Raw genomic sequence first — 22,170 nt, 5'->3', positions numbered from 1 at the left:
GAAGCTGAGTCATCGGCCTTGTGATTTGCATTGTTGGAGGAGACTGGCCTGAAAAGTTGGCCTCATCCTCCCATCCTGGCAAGTGGGTCACAAGTCTGACTCAGCACCCAGATGTCGTCCCTGGCTCAGAGTCAGCGCCTGTGCAGGCCCCGTGAGGAGATGGGGGCTCGGGGCTCCAAACCCACTTGCCAGCATGGAGGTGGTCCCTGGAAGGGCCCTGTGCCAGAGCCTCTTTCTTCGCCATCCCTTTCCTCCACATGCCTTTCGTTTCTCAGTCAAGTCCGGGAAAGGGACTCTGGTTGGTGTGACCACAGACGGGAACCTTAAGGAACCTTTTGGTCTGATTCTCAGTGCCCCCAGCCAGATGTCCACTCTTTGGGGGCAGAATACAAACCAGGCTTTCCCGGTACTGTCTGCACCCCCTCCCTCCCCGGGGCTTGGGCTTAGCCTACTGGCGAGCAGCAAACGGAGCTAGGGAAGCTGCTTGTTTGAGGCATGTGTCAGCTTTGTGAGAAGGCTGAGAAAGGCCACACCACAGGGGGTGCAGAACTGGGCTTCCCGTGGTTCAGTGGTCACGCTTTTCTTAACTGTACGTCGTGGCTGGGCATCTAGGATACACTGAGATGTTTTGAGCTTCAAGGTGGCAGATTGGGTGTCAGTCTGTTCTCCCACTTCATGCTGAAGAATGAGTTGAGAACTCAGACTGGATGGTGAGCTTTCTTTCTGTCTTCTCCCCAGGGATCTGGACCATAACGAGATTTCGGGCACAATAGAGGACACCAGTGGTGCTTTTACAGGGCTCGACAGCCTCAGCAAGCTGTGAGTATCTCAGCGTTTGAAGTTCTGTGGAGCACGAGCTCGGGAAGGTGCTTCTGTAGCTCCCCCCATGCCTCCTTTGTTTTGGGCCCAGCCTGAGGAGAGGCGGCTCGCATTTATCTTCTTTTGTTTGGGAAGAAAAATCTGAATAAGAGAGCGGGAAACGTCCCAGCTTCTCTCTGGCCAGCGGTCTCATCACTGCCCTGGGTGTTGGTTTCTTTAGGGCTGAAGACCTGGCGTTTGGAGGTCTGTCGAATCTTCTCTCCCCCTTAATTCATGACCGACATGAAAACAGCCAAATTTTTTGTTGTTCTTTGCATCAAGGAGTCTTTCAGGTTCCCTGAAAGCAGTGGGCTCCACACTGACCTGGTCCTGAGACTCCAGAGAACTTGTTAAAATACAGAGTTTCCAGCCTCCTCCCACCCGGCCTCACTGATCAGAATCCTGGGGCTGGAGGCTCTGTACATGCTTCCAAAAAAACAGAGAGGTGCACACAGTTGAGGGAGGTTGGGACAATAAAATAATTCCTCAATCTAATTAAATATGTGCAGTTATTTAGGTGGGTTGGTATCGTGGTTATATTGCAAAAGAAAAAAAAGAATCCTCTTCTTCTTGGATAAACAGAGAAAACGATACGATGCCTGTGATTTGGATCCCCCATCGGCCGGCCAGGCTGGGGAACGGGAAGCAGGTAGAGGTGGAGATGAGGTTGGATGGCCACGAATGGATGGTGGTTGCAGCTGTGTGCCAGGCACTTCGGGGTCATGACGCTCTTTTGTCTGCCTGTGACGGTGTGTGGAATCTTCCACATTAAAATACTCTCCCGGGATCCAGATGCACAGCTCTGGATAAAAACCACTGTGTGTGGAAGGTGTTGAGTAGAGGTTTGTTGAAGGAAGGAAGGAAGGATCCAGTGCTATTCTGATCTTCTCCCCACTCGGCCTCCTCAGAGCACTGCCTGGAAGCTCCCTTGCACGGTGTGGCTGGGAGACGTGGCCATGACACCACACTGCCCCATTTGTGTGGCCTGGTGGCAAGTCTATTAGGATCCATTAGAAGTGGGGAGCATGTTGGCATAGAGAAGGGCTCTCATGTCGTGTCATTAACTCATTCATCCTGTGGGGCTGCAGTCAGTGCCCTGAGTCCCTTTGACCTGGTGTGGGTTTGCCTTTGAAGCCCTTGAGGGATGGTGTTAGGGATCTACCTGAGAATGGGAAGGGAGATGCTCTCTGGCCTTCACTCAGTTACTCAGGAACCTGGGGTCCTTCCCGCCATGCAGGAGGCCAGGCCTAAATTAAAACGTTTTCCGAGCAAGGAACAAGTGAGCAGTATAGCCATAAAAGGCTTCCTCCTGTGAAGATTGAGTGGATGTTGCCTGCCCTTAATTTTTCCAGCTGCTGAACACAGCCATTTTTGATACTTCTTCACACTGGAGCTTCCTGGCAAGGCGAGAACGTTCCTAGACCAGAGCGAGTTCCTTTCTTGCTAGTTTGCCCGTGATGATTATACTCACCTACCCACAGCCCCCCTTTCATAATGTGTGTGGAACGCCTGCTGGGGACCCGCACAGTGTCACAGCACGTGAGGAGGGAAGGGAGAGTTTCTGGAGCACAAATGAGTGGCAGAGAGGAGCAGCTGGTCGCTAGCGTATGACGGGTGATGCAGTGGCCGCCCCACGGCTCCAGGTCGCTCCACGGCATTCCTGGGGGGGGGGGGTGTGGAATTACACAGGGGTGCATGTGTGAAGGGGAGGGTTGGGAGGCAATATGCAGAATTGGGTTATGAGACCAAGCCTCTCGATTCCTGCAAGGTGGAGTGGGCCCAGGGAGGTGCCCCCTCCAGCCAGGGGAAGATTGCCCCCCAAATCTTCAGAGTGAGGGGCCCCACAGAGGGCTGTTCATCGTCAAGGGGTGGGGACGGGAGAGGAGGGTGCACATGCACGGCCACTTCCCGTCCACCCAAGGACACCCTTGGCCCTCCTCCCATGGCTGCAGGGCTGTTTCAGCAAGAGCTGAGAGGCTTCCGAGAGCACTTGGCTGGGCTGCCCAGGAGATGCTGAGAGGACTTGAGAGATGACTTCCTGGGGTCGCTGTCGGCTCCGAGCCGGTGGCGTTGGGGAGATGAGGCCCGCTGTCCCTTCTGTGGGAGCCCTGGATCAGGTGCAGCCAAGTCTGAGCTGCCCACTGTTGTGTGGACAGAGCGACATCCTCCTGGCCCATAGTCCATCTCTCCTCTCTCCACACAGCAGCCTTCATTAGAACCGTCACAGTCTGGCAGCTTGAGCCCCAGCCCCCAGCCCCAGGTGTCCAAGGGGAGAATGCCAGAACCTGTTTTAATCCACCAACAGAATGATGAGCCCCTGCATAATTGAGAATTTGAGAATTTGTTTTATTGCTATTGTCACCATTAGAAATAACAGCCTGCCCTCATTGTAAAAGAGGTCAATGTGACTAATATTTCATGGACGAAGTAAAGCACAGCTTTTTCCTGGATCTCATTTATGGGTGATTTCACTAAACAGTTCAATACGTTTTACTCGGACCTGGAGCCCGCGGTGACTCGGCCTGGGGCATCTGAGTGGGAAGCTGGCGGCACTCTGAGGACTGCTTGGGCCTCAGAGCCCCACGTGCTGTTATGTGCTCGGCTTGTCTGTGGGAGGGAGCCCAAGTCCACGTGGCCACCAGGTTTCCATGTGTTTGGTTTACTTGTTTTAGAATAAAAGCTTCAGATTGAGAGAGTTGTGGAAACTCTTTCAGGATGAGATCGTTTTCTCATCCCTGCAGACTGCCCCCAAGAGAGAGACAGCAAAGAGGTCTTTGGCCTTTGTGCCTCTTCCCCCTCCGGGGGCAGGAGACAGAGCTGGCTTTGTCTGAAGGCTGAACTCAGAGGTACTGTGCTGAAATGAGGGCCTGAGAGGGGTGGGGGTCTGTTCCTGATGAAGTGGGGGGACCAGGAAGCCTCTGTGGTGTGGTTGCCCCCAAAAGTGTCCTCTCGGGCTTGCGGTGCCCGGGGAGCAGGTTGAGAAGGCGCCTGCTCTGTGGCTCCTGGTGCTGGCTGGTCTGTTCCGTGGTGATCCTGTCTTCCTGAAGGCCCCCTCCTGGGACTTGCCTCGGTGGCCCCAAGAGTGCTTTGCAATTAGGTGGAAGCTCAGGGCCCATGTGGCGAGTGATGCCCAGGCTGCCCTGCCATCTTTGATTTTCTTCAAGGCTCGCATTTCCTTTCCTGCCTCCTGTCAGCAAGGGGCTGCTGCTTCCTGTTTTCCCTTGTGGGTCCTGATCTTAACGCAGGTCTGAAGTAGAGCTGGCCTGTAGTGGAGAGCTTTCCCCTGATTCTCGGTGGGATCCTAGACAAGGAATTCCCCCTCCTGGAGAGAGGTAGAAGCAGACTGGCTTTCTCCAAAGGCTTTCTGCCCTGGTAACCCAGACCTGGCGATTCTGAGACTTCCCAGGAATTGGCTCCCAGCAGCCCACGTTCTTAACAAACCCTATAGATGATCCTGGGTGGACTAAATTGAAGAGCCCACATGTCTGTCAGCGTTACCCCATGGGTGTTTGCTGGCAGGCAGCTTCCTGTGCCAACAAGAGTTAGAGGAACTGCCTTGGTGGGCTCTCATCAGAGTATCTGATAATGAGGAGGGAAAACTGGAATCTTGATTCTTTCCATTCCCAATGTCTAGCACGCTCTAGGTGTCCTCCCCCACAGACTTTCCTGTGGATTACACAGACCACGGAAGACGCATTCCCTTCTCCCATGTGTATTGCAGGGGGCCAGATTTTGGTTGCTGAGAAAACTCTTAACAGTTACTGCTAAGGTTGTGATTGCAGTTGCCTGGAAGCAGGAGCCCCTTCTCATGAGTAGGCAGACCAGGGGTACAAGCATTAGACAGCCTTGGAGGTTGACCTTTGAAGACCTGTCTGTCTGGGACTTAATGAACTTCGGCCCCATTGGCATCATTTAAAACCTGGGCTCTTGCTTAAGAGGCCAAAGCACTGTGGCATGCCCTGCAGGCCGAGGAGCCTTCTCGTGGGCGGGGGTGCAGCGCACTGTGGCTGCATCCTTGTGCCAGGGTGCGCCTCAGGTGCAAAGAGCTGGGGAGCCATCTCGATGGACGCCTGTTTTCCTGCCCTCTTCTTGCCCCCTTTGGGAACCTTTATCCCCAGAATGCAGTTTCCAGAAGTGGGTGGTAGTTTTTAGTTCCAGGGTTTTCGTTGCCTTCTCTGACTCCTCCCTCTCCCTGAAACACTGATCAGTCCTCTCTCCCATGAGGCCATCACTAAACTTCACCCCGCAACCCTTGGGTGGTCCTTGGAGAGAGACAGCCCCTGCGAGACAAGGTGGTTTCCACTTAACGTTGCAAGGGGCCTTTTTAGGTGAGATGGCGCATGCAATTCCAGCCTGTCATCACTGTTAACTTCTAATAAAGATAAAAGTATTTCATTTCAGAAGAGGGAAGGCCTGCATACTACAGACCCGTAATCTCAGCACAGGTCGGATTTCCCCCTGCCTGTCACCGGACAGACTTATCAGATAGCACCACCCTAATTGTGTGTTCTCTTTCTCCCAACCCTCCCTTGTCTCTCCCCCTGCTCCTGTTTTTTTTGGGTTTTTTTCCCTCCTGTTTCTGGATGTTTGGAAACTGCAGAACTCTGTTTGGAAACAAGATCAAGTCCGTGGCTAAGAGAGCATTCTCGGGGCTGGAAGGCCTGGAGCACCTGTGAGTATCTTGCCAGACCTTCCCTGACCCGCAGGCCTGCCAAATGCGGCTGCCGGGGAAGTCTGCTAGCAATTTAATCGCATCTTTGTAAACCGAGAAACAGCCTATTTGGAAACGCCAGCTGCTTCCTTCTCATTATAAGTCAGCTTCAACTTTGGCCTTTATTCTGCCCATGCCAGGAACAGTTACAGAACATATGGCCGGTTGGTGAGCTCCCAGTTAATGCAATTGGTATTTGGATAAATACCCTCCTCCCTCCTCCTGCCCTGCCTCGCTACTGCACCGGCTCATTCATAGGCCCCTGGTCTCCTCGTCACTTCCACGAAGGTGCTTAATCCTGACCCAGGCTGATACCTCAACCTTAACAGTGTTGAGGCCATGCTGGGCTTAGCTGGGAGGTTTCCTCCTGCTGTGGTCGCCTCTGAGAGCCTGGGAGGAAGAGGATGGAGCCATCGGGGGTGCATTCCTCTAGTACTTGGTTCCTAGTTTATTTGGTCTTTGAATCAAGTTTGACCTTGATTCTCAGGGAAAGGTTTACCTGACTTTTGCTGAGCGAGCTTCGACTTAGCTTTGATGCTGCCCTTAGGGCTGGCTTTGGTTCCAAAGTTATTCCACGTGCTTGTGTCAACAGATGTGAAATGATAGCCACTCACAGTGGAATTAGGACAGGACAGGGGGGTCTGGCTAGTACCTGTGGTTCATTGGCAAAATGAGGGCTGTCCTGAAAAATCCCTGAACCTCCAGGCTCAAACACGTGGCTGAGTTGGGTACCTGCAGTTTCTTTGCATAAGTAAAGAATGTTCTTTTGCAGGAACCTTGGAGAGAACGCAATCAGATCTGTCCAGTTCGATGCCTTTGTGAAGATGAAGAATCTTAAAGAGCTGTAAGTACCTGGGATTCTGTGGCCCTGATTAACATGAGTAGAGAATTTCAGAGTAAGAAACGCCTTAATTGCATTATGCTTCACTTTATGTAATAGCTATGATTGCTTTTAGTTGTGTGTAAGTTGTCTTTTAAAACAAATGCCCTGTGGGGGCTTATTCAGGATCAAGGGTCAGCACACTTTTTCTTAAATGGCCACATAATAAATATTTTCAACTTGGTAGGCCGTAATGTCTCTGTCATGACAACTCAACTCGCTTGTAACAGAAAGCAGCCATAAATAATACATAAAGGAACGAGTGTGGCTGTGTGCCAGTAAATTCTTATTTACAAAAACAGGCAGTGGCCTGCAGACTGTAGTCTACTAACCGTTGTTCTAGATGATATGAAGTAAGCTGTCTTCCATAAAATGGATAATCATCCCTTTAATTATGTCAAGGACAAGTTTTCAGCTTTTGGATTTGCTTAAAATGAGGGCCTATATGGAGAGGGGCTTCTTTAAAAAGCTTCGTAGTCTGTGAGCAGGGTAGAGAGGTCCATGGGATGGTCAGAGGTAACCACGGGATAATGAAGCTGTGTCCAGCCCACATCTGTTTCCAAGACCCCCGTAGCAGTTCAGAGGTGGCGCTGCTGCCACTGTAGACTTTCACCGTGGGCCCTTGGGTGACAAGGGTTAGAAGAGCTTACCTGTGTCCTAGTTTGTGGCGGAGGAGCTAGTCTAGGGATTCAGGTAGCAACACCCAAGTTTCTTTTCTTCCTATACGTTGATCCGATTCTGCAGCCAATAAGTCCCAGCCATAATATGAGTTCCCTAAAGGTGTGGCTTTTGTTTCTTACAAGTGCTGGCAAAATGGCAGATGCCAAAGGATGGCCGCACCCTGACCTCATCCTCATTCCTGAGGCCACTCCTGGTGGACCCTAGATGGAGTCGGGTGAGGGTGGGAATGGGGAAATAGAGAGGGGCAGTCCCCTTCCCACCAGAGCAGGAAGCAGGCCCCCAGTGGCTCTCCTCTGGGTCAGTGAGGGAGGAGAAGCGGTCTGGGCACTTGCCTCACGACATTTACTTTTCTGTGAGATTCAAGTCTGTCAAGTAGATGCTCTTTCTTAGAAGTGGTGAGTACATGAGTGTTCACTGTGCATTTCTTTCAACGTTTCTGCTTTTGAAACTTCAAATATAAGGTTGGAAGTAAAAAGAGATCTGATTAAATGGGAAGAGGGTATTTTCAAAGAAAGAGCGAAGGATAGGGAGAGGCAATCTTCCTTCTAAAAATTCAGGTTTCTGAGACAGTTTTCTAGTTGGGGCTAACTGGACCCTTCCAGGTGCCTGGACCTCCCCAAAATGCTTCTGCCTGGTTCTGGAGGCTCAGCCTTGGCCCCCTGCCTGGGTTTCCCATCAGTCGCTGCATGTACCCAGCTGTGGCTGGCCCTGGGCCCAGTCGTCTGATGGGAGAAACGGTTAATTCCACTTGGTCTTTTTCTTTCCCCATCGGATCAAGGCAGGTTGTACTGTGCACTTAGTCATCCTCTGGGTAAATTTCCACAAGTGATGATTAGAAACACACTTTGAGTTGGAATCATGAAAATGCACGATGTAAGCCAGCAGAGCGTTGCGACGGCTAGAGGCAGGAGCCGTGGAAGGCCATGCCTGTTAGCAGTTGACAAGGCTGCACTTTTAATTGGTGAGGGAAGAGTAGCGGGAATCTGTAGAGCCTTGGAGTTGCTGGCAATCCCCCTGTCCAGTCTTTCAGCCTAGGCTTTGTCTTGAAAGTAACGTGTGTGTGTGTGGAGGGGAGGTCAGTGGGTCAGTGTCCTCACTGTCGGGCTCCATTTCCTCTCCATCTGTCCTGTTGGTCTAGCTCATCCTTTAGGAAAGCCTTCTCTCCACCTCGAGTACCCACTGTCTTCTGAGGTCTAGCCTCCTCTGTTTGGTGGAGGAGGTAGGAGATTCTCAAGTGAGGCAGGCCCAACGAATACACTGAATGTGTGGTATGAGGCTTAACTCTTTCCACACACATTTCTGATCAAGGATAAATGTCAAATTTGTTTTCCCCCGTTTGTTCCTGTGGCTCAAATAAGATATGTCACTCTTACCCACATAAGTGCCTAAAGTCTCACAGTGATGGCCCAGTATCTTCCTCTAGACCTGCATGTGCAGTACCCAGGCTTTTCTGCTGACTACACAGAAAGGGGCAGTCATGCCAATACCCCCTTGAGGGAAGCTGTAGGTGCTTCTGACAGTGGGGGAGTTCTTTCCACTCTTCACCTAGGCTGATGAGTTTTCCAGCGCCTGGTGGCAGCCTATCCAACCACCAGAAACAGCCCGCCTGGGGAAGCTTCCCATATGCTGAGCAGGAATTGGCCATTTTCTCATGGTTAGCCATGAGAGCCCTTTGCCACCTACAATAACTCCTCGTCAAAACAGCCCTCTGGATACCTCTAAGCACAGAGCTACCTGCCCATCAGATGAAAATACAAAACCGAATGCTGACTGGAAGGTCCAATACGGACAAGCATCCCATTTATAATGGCTTTGAGACAATTATTTCAGTCTTTGAGAAAGCACCTCCCAAAACGATTTTAATAAGTTAATATGACTGACTAATTGGGGAACAATGAGGAACAGTAGGGAGGAGTAGATTTCACTTAATTCAGTCAGCCATTTAGGGTTCTCTGGCTTCAATTTCATTCTTCCTTGCTGTTGACTAGGTTGACAGTTTCTCTGCTCATTAGAAGGCCAGAGTGAAATAGAAGAAAACGAAAAACCCATCCCTTTGGTTGGTTGGTTGATGTCTGAAGAAAATGGTGCTTGGAGAAGGGGGCTATTGCTATAATACTGGCACACCTGACATTTTTGGAATTTCTAAGCATAGTTGCCGCCCCCTTTTTGTCACCATGTACCATAGATAGTTTATTACAGGGAAGCTCATGTGTTTTTCGGTCTTCATCCTTGTTGAGGGCTGGCCTCCATTCTTTGGTTCATGGCCTTGAGGTCTTCCAGGAACAGGGCAGCTAAAGTCTTCGGTTAACTTATCTTCGAGTGACTCCTGAGGAAGGAATGTCCGCTGAGATGGCGAATCTGATTTCTGTTTAAAAAGCAGATCCTCAGTTGCTGAGAAATGAAAAAGAAAATATTCTCTGTTTTGATTGGAGCCTCACAAAACCAAAGTTGTGCATTCTCATGCTCCCTGGGCAGTGGCAATTAACTAACACGCACTATTTAGGGAGCGGGCTGAATTCTGCTGGCCTCCTGAACAGCGCTGGTGTAGAGATAAATACACAAACAAGAGGGAAGCATGTTGGCCAGTCTAACATTTGGAAGTAAGAAAACATGCAGCTTTGCCAAATAAAAAAAAAAAAAATAACTGCCATAGAGAAAAAAAGAGCCCTTCCCAGAACTTGTTTCAGAATTTAGATCAAAGTCTCAGACTGAGTTTGGAAGCTCCAAGTAGCTTACCAGGAGACTGGGAAAAAGCAGAAGGGGACAGTGCTACTCATCTCTGGTGGATGGTCAGAGGCCAGAAGAGCTCAACTGGCGTCCCCGGGTCACATGAGAGCAGTGTCCGTCTGAGAACATGTGTGAACTCCATGTTGTTGCTACTCCAGGTGTGGTCCTTAGACCAGTGATGTCAACATCACCTGAGAGCTTGTCAGAAATGCAGACTCTTCAGTTCCACCCCTAACCTACTAAGCTAGAAGCTGCGTTTTATCAGAATCTCCAGGTAAACTATATGTACTACTCTGGGTCATTGGAGAGGAACTGTGAGAAAAATCATTTCCCATTGCAGCTTGCTGGTATGAACACTAGAAGCTGAGTGGAGGTGACTGATGGCTCTGTATTCTGAGGGAATATCCCTTCTTTGTGGTCACACCTCCTCAAACGTTCCTTTTGTTTTTCTTTCAGCCACATCAGCAGTGATAGCTTCCTGTGCGACTGCCAGCTGAAGTGGCTGCCCCCGTGGGTACTGAGCAGGATGCTGCAGACCTTTGTGACAGCCACCTGTGCCCACCCCGAGTCACTGAAGGGCCAGAGCATTTTCTCTGTACCGCCAGAGAGTTTCGTGTGTGGTAAGGCTGTCTTGTGATTTTTTTTCATGAAGGGCAAAGAGGCCATGGGGAACTCTTCATTATGGGAGTGATTCCTGCGATCCGAGTTAAACCCCAACCCATGGTTACCAATCAGCTGCTGGATGCAATTTATTTCCCACTGAAACCACACATAGTATTTACTGTACAGTCGTCTCATTATGTGGTTCTCAGAGTACATGCATTTAATCAGAAGGGAGCACAAGTTGGTTCACTTACAAATCAGAATAATCAGTTTCAGGAATATCATTGTGGTGTTTCAAGAGGGCTCTGGTGCCTGGGTTTAGCTGTAAATTTACTCAGTGTATGAGGCTGGGGTTTTAATGTGTGTTTCTTTCCAACCCCAAGAATGAAAGGTTAAATACAGGAAGAACAAGTCTCAGGAGAACAGTTGCTGTAGTAAAAATAATTCCTTGATGTTGACTTGCACTCTTGCTGTTTCCAAACCACTGAAATCTGCACTTGTAGCTTTAAATTCTTATTTCCTTCTGATTGTTGGACCGTAGCTCTTGCCATCTTTTTGACCGGGGATGGTTGAGATCCAAGTTTGGGTGCAAAGAGCACAGAAAATACTGAACAGCTGAACACAGGCACACGCGCACACACAGACACGCACACGGACACGCTTAGATAGGAATCATGCAGCCTCATGGTCAGTAAGATGTGGTCAAAGAATGCGATGGGTTTTGAGTTGTTCCTGGCTTATGCTCTAAGCAGGAGTGAGGGTGGGATTTCCAGGCCTGACTGGAACTGCTGTGCAGGTGTGAGTCCCTCTTGCCTTTCGTCCACCCCGTCTGCCCTGAGCCTTGGGATCCCTGCTGTGATGAGCCTAACCAGGAGCTCCCCTAGGGGTACGGGGGCCTCTGTCGTCCACTTCTCTGTCCTACTTTTTGGGCATAGCAATAGCCAGTGTGCCTGCTGAAGTCAAGATACAAGTACCCTCCTTCCACACATCCACCCACCACCACTACTGACAGCAAGCTTGCCTACCTTTCTCCCGATCCAGTCCAGCAAGAAGCCTTAAAAACACTATTAATATGGTAGCTGCCCTCCCAAATGAGCTCTTCCTACTGATCAATCTTATGGGAACTTCTGTGTAGAACATAAGGGTGCATATAGCTGCCATTCCCCCAGACAGAATGGCTGTGCAATCCATTGTTCATCAAGTACCTGCTCCTTGACCATTAAATTGTTTACAGAGCTCTCTGAAATTGTTTTCTGCCCCTTGCTCCCTCCTTCCTGCCATAGGGCATAAAATCTTTTCCTTTGGATGAGCCAAGGCAGGACTTCTGACATGCACCCAGCCTCTGGCTTGGGCCCTGGCTCATTCTGGATTGCAGCAATTGTTTATTTCACATCTCTTACCCCCACCTCCACATTTTAGCTCAGGCTCCCCACTAAAACAATCATCAAGTGTTAATAGAAATCATGAAAACACTTGGCAGAAGATCAAAGGTTCAAAGGTTCAAGCTCTGTGGGAGTCTCCCACTCATTTTATAAACTTGTGAAATAAACCCCTTCACACCCACTAAAGGATAGCTAGAATCAAACTTCAGGTAACAAGTGTTGGTGATGATGGGGAGAAATCTGAACTCCCCGACACTGCTGGTGGGAATGTAGAGTGGTGTAGCTGCTTTGGAAAACAGTCTGGAAGTCTCTCAGACAATTAAACATAGACTTATGATATGACCCAGCAGTTCCACTGGTAGGTATATACCCAAGGGAAATGAAAATATATGTCCACATAAAAACCTATACATGAATATTCATAGCATCATTACTCATCATAACTAAAAAGTAGAAATAACCCAAATGCCCATCAAGTGATGAATGGATAACAAAATGTGGTATAGCCGTAACAGTGAAACGTTGTTAGGCCATAAAAAGGAATCAGTCATACAACATAGATGAACCTTGAAATATTAGGCTAAGTGAAAGAAGTCGGTCACAAAAGACCATATATTATATGATTCCATTCACATGAAATGTCCAGAATAGGGAAACCTATGTGGAAAGTAGATAAGTGGTTGCTTAGGGCTGGGGAGGGGTGGAGGGAAAAGGGATGACAGCTAAAAGGAATGGGGTTTCTTTTTGAGGTGATGAAAATATTTTAGAAATTGATTGATAATGGTTGTACGTGTTTGTGAATATACTAAAAACCATGGAATTGTACAGTTTAAATAGGTGAATTGTATTGTAGGTGAATTGTATTTCAATAAAGCTGTTTTGAAAAAGAGAAAAATAATGTATATACCATAAAATTCAAACTGTGTTGTGTTTTCATTTTTTTGACAGTTGAAGCACAAAAATTTTACATTTTGATAAGTCCAATTTCTCTATTTTTTCTTTTATCATTTGTACTTTTTTTTTGGTGAGCTGAGCTCACCATTGGTTAGCCCTGAGCTAACATCTGTGCCAATCTTTCTCTATTTTGTATGTGGGACGCCACCACAGTATGGCTTGATGAGCAGTATGTAGGTCTGCACCCGGGATCCAAACCTGTGAACCCTGGGCTGCCGAAGTGGTGCGCACAAACTTCTATGCCACTGGGCTGGCCCCCCCATCATTTGTACTTTGGATGTCATATCTAAGAAACTAATGCTTGAGACAAGGTCACAAAAATTTACAGCTATGTTTTCTACTAAGAGTTTTGGACTTTAGCTCTTACATAGTTTTCCAATTTTGTTCTTCTTTTTGAAGAGTGTTGTGACTATTATGGTTCCCTTTGCCTTTCCCTATACACTTTTGGATCAGCTTGTCAATCTCTGCAATAAAGACAACTGGGATTTTGAAATAGGGATTGCATTCAACTCTAGATGAATTTGGGGAGTATTGCTATCTTAAGTCCTCCCAATCCATGAACATGGAACATTGTCTATTTTTTATAGCTCTTCTTTAATTTCTTTCAATGATGTTTTGTAGTTTTTAGTGCACATATCTTACACTGTTTTTATTAAATTTATTATATTTTTTTACTCTTTTTGGTGCTATTTTAAATGGTGTTCTTATTTTCATTTAAAAATTTTCATTGCAAGTGTACAGAAATACAGTTGAATTTTATATGTTGATTTTGTATCCTGCAACTATGTTGAAACTGTTGATTAGTTCTAATACTTTTTCAGTGAATTCCTCAGGATTTTCTTTATATATGGTTATCATGTCATTTGTAAAAAGGTAGTTTTACTTCTTCCTTTCCGATCTGGATGCTTTTATTTTTCTTGCCTAATTCCCTATTAGGGAATATGTACTGCAGGCTAGAACCTCCAGTACAATGTTGAAAAGAAGTGGTGAGGGCAGAAATCCGCGTCTTTTTCCTGATTTTAGGGGGAAAACATTCAGTCTCTCACCATTAAGTATGATGTTAGCTGTGGGTTTTTTCATAGATGACCTTTATCAAGTTGAGAAGTTTCCGTTCTATTTCTAATTTGCTGAATGTTTTTATCCTGAAAGGGTGTTGGATTTCATCAAATGTTTTCTCTGTATCTGTTAGGTGATCATGTGGGGTTTTTTCCTTTATTTTATTGATATGGTATAATATACTGATTTTGGGAAGTTAAACCAACCTGGCATTCCTGGGATAAATCCAACTTGCTCATGCTGTATATTCCTTTTTATATGTTGTGGGATTCAGTTTGCTAGTATATTTGTTGAGGATTTTTGCATCTATACTTATAGAGGTCTGTAGTTTTCTTTTTTTGTAATGTTTTTTGGTTTGTTATCAGGTAATACTTGCCTCATAGAATGGAGTTGGGAAATGTTCCCTCATCTATTCTTTTGGAAAAGTTTGTGAAGAATTAGTGATAATTCTTCTTTAAATGTTTGGTAGAATTCACCTGTAGTGGCCAATTTGGCCTAGGCTTTTTTGGGGGGAAGTTTTTAAGTTATTAATTCAGTCTCTTTACTTGTTGCATCTATTCAGATTGTCTATTTCTTCTTGAGTCAGTTTTGGTAGTTTGTTTTCCTCAGAATTTGTGCATTTCAGACAGGTTATATAATTTGTGGGCATACAGTTATTCATAGTGTTCCCTTGTATTCCTGTTTATTGCTGTAAAGTTGGTAGTAATGTCTCTTCTTTCATTCCACATTTTAGTATTTTGAGTCGTCTTCTCTCTGCTTCTATCCCCCTGCCCAAGTCTTAACTACAGGTTTTTCAATTTTGTTGATATTTTCCAAGAACCAACATTTGTTTTTTATTGATTTTCGCTATTTTTCTATTTTCTTTCATTTATTTTTGCTCTAATCTTTATTATTTCCTTCCTGCTGTTTGCTTTGGGTATAGCTTGTTCTTCTAATTTCTTGAAGAGGAAGGTGGGATTACTAATTTGAGATCTTCTTTAATAATGACCTATAGGCATTTATGGCTATAAATCTCTCTATAAGCACTGTTTTAGCTGCAGCTTTTAGGTTTAAGTACATTGTGTTTTCATTTTCATTCATCTCAAAGTATTTTCTAATTTTCCTTGTAATTTCTTTTTTGACTTATAGAAGTGCAGTATTTAATTTCCACAAATTAGTTTCCCAATATTCCTTTTGCTGTTGGTTTCCAGCATCATTCCATTGTCACTGAACATACTTTGTTTGACTTCTGTCCTTTTTAAATTTGAGATTTGTTTTGTGGCCTAACATATCGTCTATCCTGAGAATGATCCATGTGCGCTTCAAAAGAATGTTTATTCTGTTGTTGTTGGGGGGAATGTTCCATAGATATGTGTTAGGTCTGTTTGGTTTATAGTATTGTTCAAGTCTTCTGATTCCTTGTTGATCTTCTGCTTAGCTGTTCTATCCATTATTGAAAGTGGAGTACTGAATGCTACAAATGATTATTATTGCATTTTCTATTTCTCCCTTTAAGTCTGTCAGTTTTTGCTTCTTGCTTTGTGGAGCTCTGTTAAGTGCATACATGTTTATAATTTTTATGTCTTCCTGATGAATTGACTGTTTAACATTATAAAACGTTATTCTTTATATTTAGTAGCAACTTCTGTCTTAAAGTCTATTTTGTCTGATATTAGTAGAGACTTAATACTGTTGGTGACTGCCTATTTGTGACTTTGAATCTAAAGTGTGTCTCTTGCAGACAGCATATAGCTGAGTCATGGTTTTTTATCCATTGTGGTAATCCTTGCCTTTTGATTGGAGTGTTTAATTCATTTATGTTTAATGTAATTACTGATATCCTATGTTTTATCTTTGTTCCTGTATTTCTCCATTACTGACTAGTTTTATATTAAATCGATATCTTCTAGTATAGCATTTTAATTCCCTTGTTTCTTTTACTATTTTTTGTAGTTATTTTCTTAGTGGTTGCCATGGGGATTATAATTAACATCTTAAAACAATCTAGTTCAGATTAATAATGAAATTAACTTCAATAGTATGCAAAATTTTGCTTTTGTTAAGTTCTGTTCTCTCTTTTGTGTTATTATTGCCATACAAATTACGTCTTTATACATCATAAGCCTAGCAACACAGTTTTGTAATTATTGCTTTATGTAGTTGCCTTTTAAATCAAATAGTAGAAGAGAATTACAAACAAAAATATATTTATACTGTTTACATACTTACCTATGTAGTTACCTTTAATGGTATTTTTTATTTCTTTGCGTGGATTTGAGTTATGATGTCCTTTTTTGTAGCCTGAAGGATTCCCTTTACTATTTCTTGTAAAGCAAGTCTAGTAGCAATTAATTGCCTCAGGTTTTTTGTTTTTGTTTTTAAATCTGAGCATGTTTTAACTTCTCCTTTTTTTTCCTGTGAGGAAGATCAGCCCTAAGCTAACATCCATGCTAATCCTCCTCCTTTTTTTCCCCCAAAGCCCCCCAGTAGATAGTTGTACGTCATAGTTGCACATCCTTCTAGTTGCTGTATGTGGGACAGGGCCTCAGCATGGCCAGAGAAGCGGTGCGTCGGTGCGCGCCCGGGATCTGAACCCGGGCGGCCAGTAGCAGAGCACGTGCACTTAACCGCCAAGCTATGGGGCTGGCCCCTCTCCTTCATTTTTGAAAGGATAGTTTTTGCTGGGTATAGAATTCTTAGTTGACAGTCTCTTTCTTTCAGTACTTTGAATATGTCTTCCTACTGCCTTCTGACCTCCATGGTTTCTGATGAAAAAACAGCTGTTACTGTTATTGAGATACCTTGTATGTGATGAGTTGCTGCTCTCTTGCTGCTTTCAAGATTCATCGACTTTGGCTTCCTTGACAGCTTGGCTATGATGCACCTAGGTGTGGCTCTTTTGAGTTTATTCTGTTTGGAGTTCATTGAGCTTCTTGGATTTGTAGATGCATCTTTTTCACCAAATTTGGGGAGTTTGGGGTCATTATTTCTTCAAATGCTCTTTCTGTTCCTTTTTCTTATCCTTCTTGGACTCCCATTATTTGCATGTTGTTATGCTTGATGTTACCCCATGGGTCTCTATGGCTCTGTTCATTTTTCTTCATTTTTTTTTCTTTATGTTTCTTAGACTGGATAATATCAATTGACCTGTTTCAAGTTTACTAACTCTTTCTTCTGGCAGTTCAGTTTAGCTATTGAGCCCCTCTAGTAAATTTTCATTTCAGTTATTATACTTTTAAACTTCAAAATTTGTGTGGTTCATTGTTACAATTTCTGTCTCCTTATTGCTATTATTTGGTAAGAAAGTATTCACATACTTTCCTTTAATTTTCTCAAACATGGTTTCCTTTAGTTCTTTGAACATATTTATCAGGCCAATTTAAAGTGTTTAGTAATAGTAAGTCCAAGATTTGGGCTTCCTCAAGGACAGTTTCTATTCGGTGCTTTTTTCCTTTTTCTTTGCATGTTTTGTAGCTTTTGTTGAAAACTGAACATTTAAAATAAAATAATATGGCTACTCTAGAAATCAGATTCTCCCTCTGTCTTACCCCAGGGTTTGTTGTTCTATTTGTTCAGTTTGTTTGTTTAGTGACTTCCCTGGACAAAGTTGTTAAGTCTGTTCTATGCAACCACTGAACTCCCTCCCTGGTTAGCTTAGTGGTTAGCTAATGACTGGACAGAGAGGCCCTAAATCACTTCAACCAGTAAGTCTCCCATCCTTTGCCCAGTGTCTCTGTTGTGTCTTTGGGGTGTGCCATCACTTCCTGTTTGCACTGATCCTCCATCTGAGTGGGTCACAAGTATGAAATTAGGACCCTCTCAGGTCTTTCCTGGTACGCACATGCCCTGCACATGCATGTGGGCCTTCTAGATCCTCAGGAGTATACTGGACCTTTTCAAAGCCCCCTTTTGACATTTCATTCACCTGATTTTTCTTTTTAGTGTTTTGGTCAGCCTTTTGTTGGCCCCAACTGATATTACTATCTCAGCAGTGGCTGCTGATTGTTTTCAAACACCCTGGGGAGAGGGCTTCCCTTGCTGAGCAAACTATCAGGTCAAATAAATGCAAGCCCTAAGGATGGGGCTTTTGGAGGAACTCCAAAGCCATTTTGCCCCCTCAGTGGTTGCTAGGCTGTTGGGTTTCAAGGATACCTTAGGGCTGGGAAGAGAGAGAGAGATGGGACTTAGGGTAAGTTAAAATGCCACAAAGCTCACTTTTCTTCCTGAGATTCAGGTATTTTCTTGAATCAACACTCCATGGGTTGTGGTAGCCTTTGGTTATTTTCCAGAATTCTGAAAAAGTTGATTAGGACCATTTTTGCTAGTGTTTTCATTGCTTTACTGGAGGAGCAGATTTTCAGAAGTCCTTATTCTGACATTCCAGAAGTGCTACACACCCCACTTCTTTTGAAGTCAAGTTTGTGGGTAAGGTCTGGGCAGTCATGACTGGTGCTTCCTGACTTTTTAAGTGTGTTTTGTGTTAAAGTAAGCAAGTAAAGCCCATTGTAGTCTTCTCATGGAAACTGCTGAGTACTGGTGGATTTCTCTGTAATTAAGGAGTGTAATCAGAGGTGTGATCAGTGCTCATGGACTTACAATTGGATAAGGCCGGATATCCATGGTATGAGTCCCCTTATAGTATTTGGTGGAGCTGAGGATGCACAGGGACCCTGAAAGATCTGGTCCCTGCTCAGTGTCTGACTCGATTTCTTGTTAGCTTGAACAGCAGCTGGTCCCTGTCCTAAAAGCCTGGGTGACTTACATTTGGCTCTCTTCTCCCCAGATGACTTACCAAAGCCACAGATCATCACCCAGCCAGAGACAACCATAGCTGTGGTGGGCAAGGACATCCGGTTCACGTGCTCAGCTGCCAGCAGCAGCAGCTCCCCTATGACCTTTGCCTGGAAGAAGGACAACGAGGTCCTGGCCAACGCTGACATGGAGAACTTCGCCCACGTCCGTGCACAGGACGGGGAGGTGATGGAGTACACCACTATCCTGCACCTCCGCCATGTCACTTTCGGGCACGAGGGCCGCTACCAATGTGTCATCACCAACCACTTCGGCTCCACCTACTCACACAAGGCCAGGCTCACTGTGAATGGTATGGAAGTGCTATCTGTTTATTCTGGCGTAAGATTCTTATGAAGCCACACTCATGATCATTCTCAGTTATCTGTGTAGACTAATCATAGTTATTTATGATTGAGACGGGAGACACACAAGCTTCATTGGGACCTTATTATATCTTCCACTGCCTGGGTTGGCCCCAGAGCAAGTTTTGTAGATGGAAGGGTTCTTCTCAGTGGATTCTTTGTTTTTGGTGATTTTTTTAATCTACTTATTATGTTAACTGAAATTGTGGGCCCAAGCCTTGTATTTTTATCCATTTATTATCTTCCATAAACCAAGATGCCTGGTATCCAGATTCCAAGCATATCTTGATCCTAGAGGAAGCTGCTGCCCTCTGAGTAGATGGCACAGCCTTGGGGCCAGGTCAGTCAGCGATGGGGCAGCCAGGCGCCTGCCTCTCTGAGGCTGTGGAGTGCAAGGCTGGTGTGAGTGCTGCCCTGATAGCAGAATGGTCCTGGGGATGTTTGACAGGATCTTTTACTCAGTAACAAGCTTGAGAGCCTTTTGAGGTGGCTTTCTTCAGGCCTTCTATTTGTTGTAGTGAATTTAGAAGGAGAGAGGTAAATAGCTTGAGTAGTTAACCACCCCACCCCAGTAACCTAACAAGATTTTTCTGATTATTAAACTTCAAATTAAGAAGTGCTGGAAAAGCTGTGCTCTTTAAGCCCCTGCAGACCACAGAAAAACACATTTTTTACTACACTTTGGCTGGTTTTCTTGGCTTATTCTGAAGGAGTCCTCACTGTTTCTCACAAACTCAGTGAACTGTTAGATTCTTCATCAAAGTAACCTTGATGGGAATTTTAATGATGCCTGACACGTGGCTGAATGCTTACCACTGTATTACCAATATTCCCTGGAATATTCAGGATTAAAGAAGCTAGGTGAATGCTTTCAGCTTGTGTGTGTACAGTAATGTGACCCCCATGCCACCTCTCCAAAACAGGTTTCTTCACGAGGGAAGAGCCATCCCATTGCTTTCCCCAGGGTGGAGGAATGTCGTCCTTCCCTCTGTAACTGCATCTTGCTGGAGCAGATATTTTTGTTTCCCATGCTCTACCTGGTGGTTAATTAAGGCAGGCAAGCACCAGGCCCTACCATTTATGGGGTATCCCTGTATAGACTGATTACCATATGAGGGCTAGTAGGGGAAATGTTTCATAAAACCCTTTTATTTGAGAGGGTTATAGCCAGCCCTGGGTTGCAGAACAAGAGAGACTGATGGAAATGTTCCACCTGTGGCAAGGAGAAGCTCGGCGCCCCTCGGAAGCCTACTGCTCCTGATTCAAAGGTGGCAGTAGTGGTTCTAGGCAGACACTGGCACGAAGGGTGATGGGGTGGTGAACTGACAGCTAGACATGGTGGGGGAGGTCTGTTGGTCAGAGGATTTCCCTAGCCTTTGCATCTAGCTTTACAAAAACTCGACCTTATGTGTATATATTTTGCAGTGTTACCATCGTTCACCAAAATGCCCCACGACATTGCCATCCGAACTGGCACCATGGCCCGTCTTGAATGTGCTGCCACCGGCCACCCTAACCCCCAGATTGCCTGGCAGAAGGATGGAGGCACAGATTTCCCCGCTGCTCGTGAGCGACGCATGCATGTCATGCCAGATGACGATGTATTTTTCATCACTGATGTGAAAATAGATGACATGGGAGTTTATAGCTGTACTGCCCAGAACTTGGCCGGCTCCATTTCAGCTAACGCCACCCTGACTGTCCTAGGTTCGACTATTGATACACTGAGTATATATACGTGTATGTGTGTGTGTGTGTTATGTATGATATTACGTAATATACTTACCTAGAGGCTATTCTGTGGATCCTAGGGTGGGTGAGTGTGATGAGCTGTTTCTACTTTGTTTACAATTTTGGGCTGCTTTCTAAGATTTTCTTGAACAAGTGGTTCCATCTCTTTAAAAAAAAACAAAAGCCAGTGAATTAAAAGTATCTTCAAAGGCATAAAACACTTCTTTAGGCATAAAACACTCGAGATAAGAACTGCCCTCTGATTTGGGCAGGACACGTATGGTCTTGGTGAAGAATGGAGACATAGGCCCATCACAGGATACTTGGGGAACAGTAGGGGCTTCTGTGGCCAGAGGTTAGTTCCTTCTCCTTGTTGAAGCCACCCCCCAGAATGGTAATGATTTAGTTATTGTGTTAGGTCTTCTGAAAAGCTTGCCGTTCTGATAAAAGATCCCATAAGGCATTTCATTGATGTGTTGGCTTGTCCTTTGTCCAGAAGACAAGGGAGATCCACAGCAACTGAGGCCCACAGAGTAACTGTAAGATCTCTATTGATTTCTTGCAGAAACCCCGTCCTTGGTGGTGCCCTTGGAAGACCGTGTGGTGTCTGTGGGAGAAACGGTGGCTCTCCAGTGCAAAGCGACCGGGAGCCCTCCACCCCGCATCACCTGGCTCAAGGGCGACCACCCTCTGAGTCTCACGGAGCGGCACCACTTCACCCCCGGCAACCAGCTGCTTGTTGTTCAGAACGTGGTGGCAGAGGACGCAGGCCGATACACTTGTGAGATGTCCAACGCCCTGGGCACAGAGCGAGCTCACAGCCAGCTGAGCATCTTGCCCACCCCTGGCTGCAGGAAGGACGGGACCACTGTGGGCATCTTCACCATCGCCGTGGTATGCAGTATTGTCCTGACGTCCCTGGTCTGGGTGTGCATCATCTACCAAACCAGGAAGAAGAGTGAGGAATACAGTGTCACTAACACAGGTTAGCCACTGTTGGTTGAGTTTATTTGCAGGGGAGGAGAAAAGCAGTGACATTTGTGAAGGAAACCAGGTCCAGAGGCTTTTTAAAGAATTTCATTATATTCAGAACTCTAGACTCTTTGGGAATATGGAGTCATTCTGGATACCTGAAGCTGTAGTCTCACTGGCAGCATTTTAACTTGTAGGAATTGACCGTTAAATGGGAATACTCTCAAATATAGGTAAATTATGAACTCTGCAGTTTTCTGAGGCATCCTTGGCACACGCTTTGTGGCCACATGGTGGATTTGCTGCTGCAATGACCTGACAGTGCCATGCTTTGGTTAGTTCTGTCTCCCTTCCCATTATTGTTCTCTATCTTTTGTGGACTCAGGACTCAGACAGCTGATTGCCACACTTTTTATACCTGGGTGTAAAGTAAGACTAAGCAGGTTCTGGGCTTCTCCAGTGCACAGACTCCACACAGTC

General features: G+C 45.7%; 1 protein-coding gene across 4 annotated transcripts in view; it reads left to right on the top strand.

Annotated features, from left to right (window-relative positions):
• LRIG1 (leucine rich repeats and immunoglobulin like domains 1) overlaps nt 1-22,170 on the top strand; it is a 114,394-nt gene that overhangs the window by 88,168 nt on the left and 4,056 nt on the right. For all 4 annotated transcript variants that reach the window (XM_058562597.1, XM_058562588.1, XM_058562606.1 and 1 more), the window contains 7 exons: nt 739-819; nt 5,459-5,530; nt 6,342-6,413; nt 10,314-10,477; nt 18,615-18,935; nt 20,413-20,694; nt 21,284-21,703. In XM_058562597.1, the coding sequence (XP_058418580.1) occupies nt 739-819; nt 5,459-5,530; nt 6,342-6,413; nt 10,314-10,477; nt 18,615-18,935; nt 20,413-20,694; nt 21,284-21,703 (1,412 nt within the window). The remainder of the gene's footprint in view (nt 1-738; nt 820-5,458; nt 5,531-6,341; nt 6,414-10,313; nt 10,478-18,614; nt 18,936-20,412; nt 20,695-21,283; nt 21,704-22,170) is intronic.

The sequence above is a fragment of the Diceros bicornis genome, chromosome 2, assembly GCF_020826845.1.
Source record: "Diceros bicornis minor isolate mBicDic1 chromosome 2, mDicBic1.mat.cur, whole genome shotgun sequence".
NCBI lineage: Eukaryota > Metazoa > Chordata > Mammalia > Perissodactyla > Rhinocerotidae > Diceros > Diceros bicornis.
The sequence above is the reverse complement of the archived record's forward strand: the minus strand, read 5'-3'. Positions and strand labels throughout refer to the sequence as shown.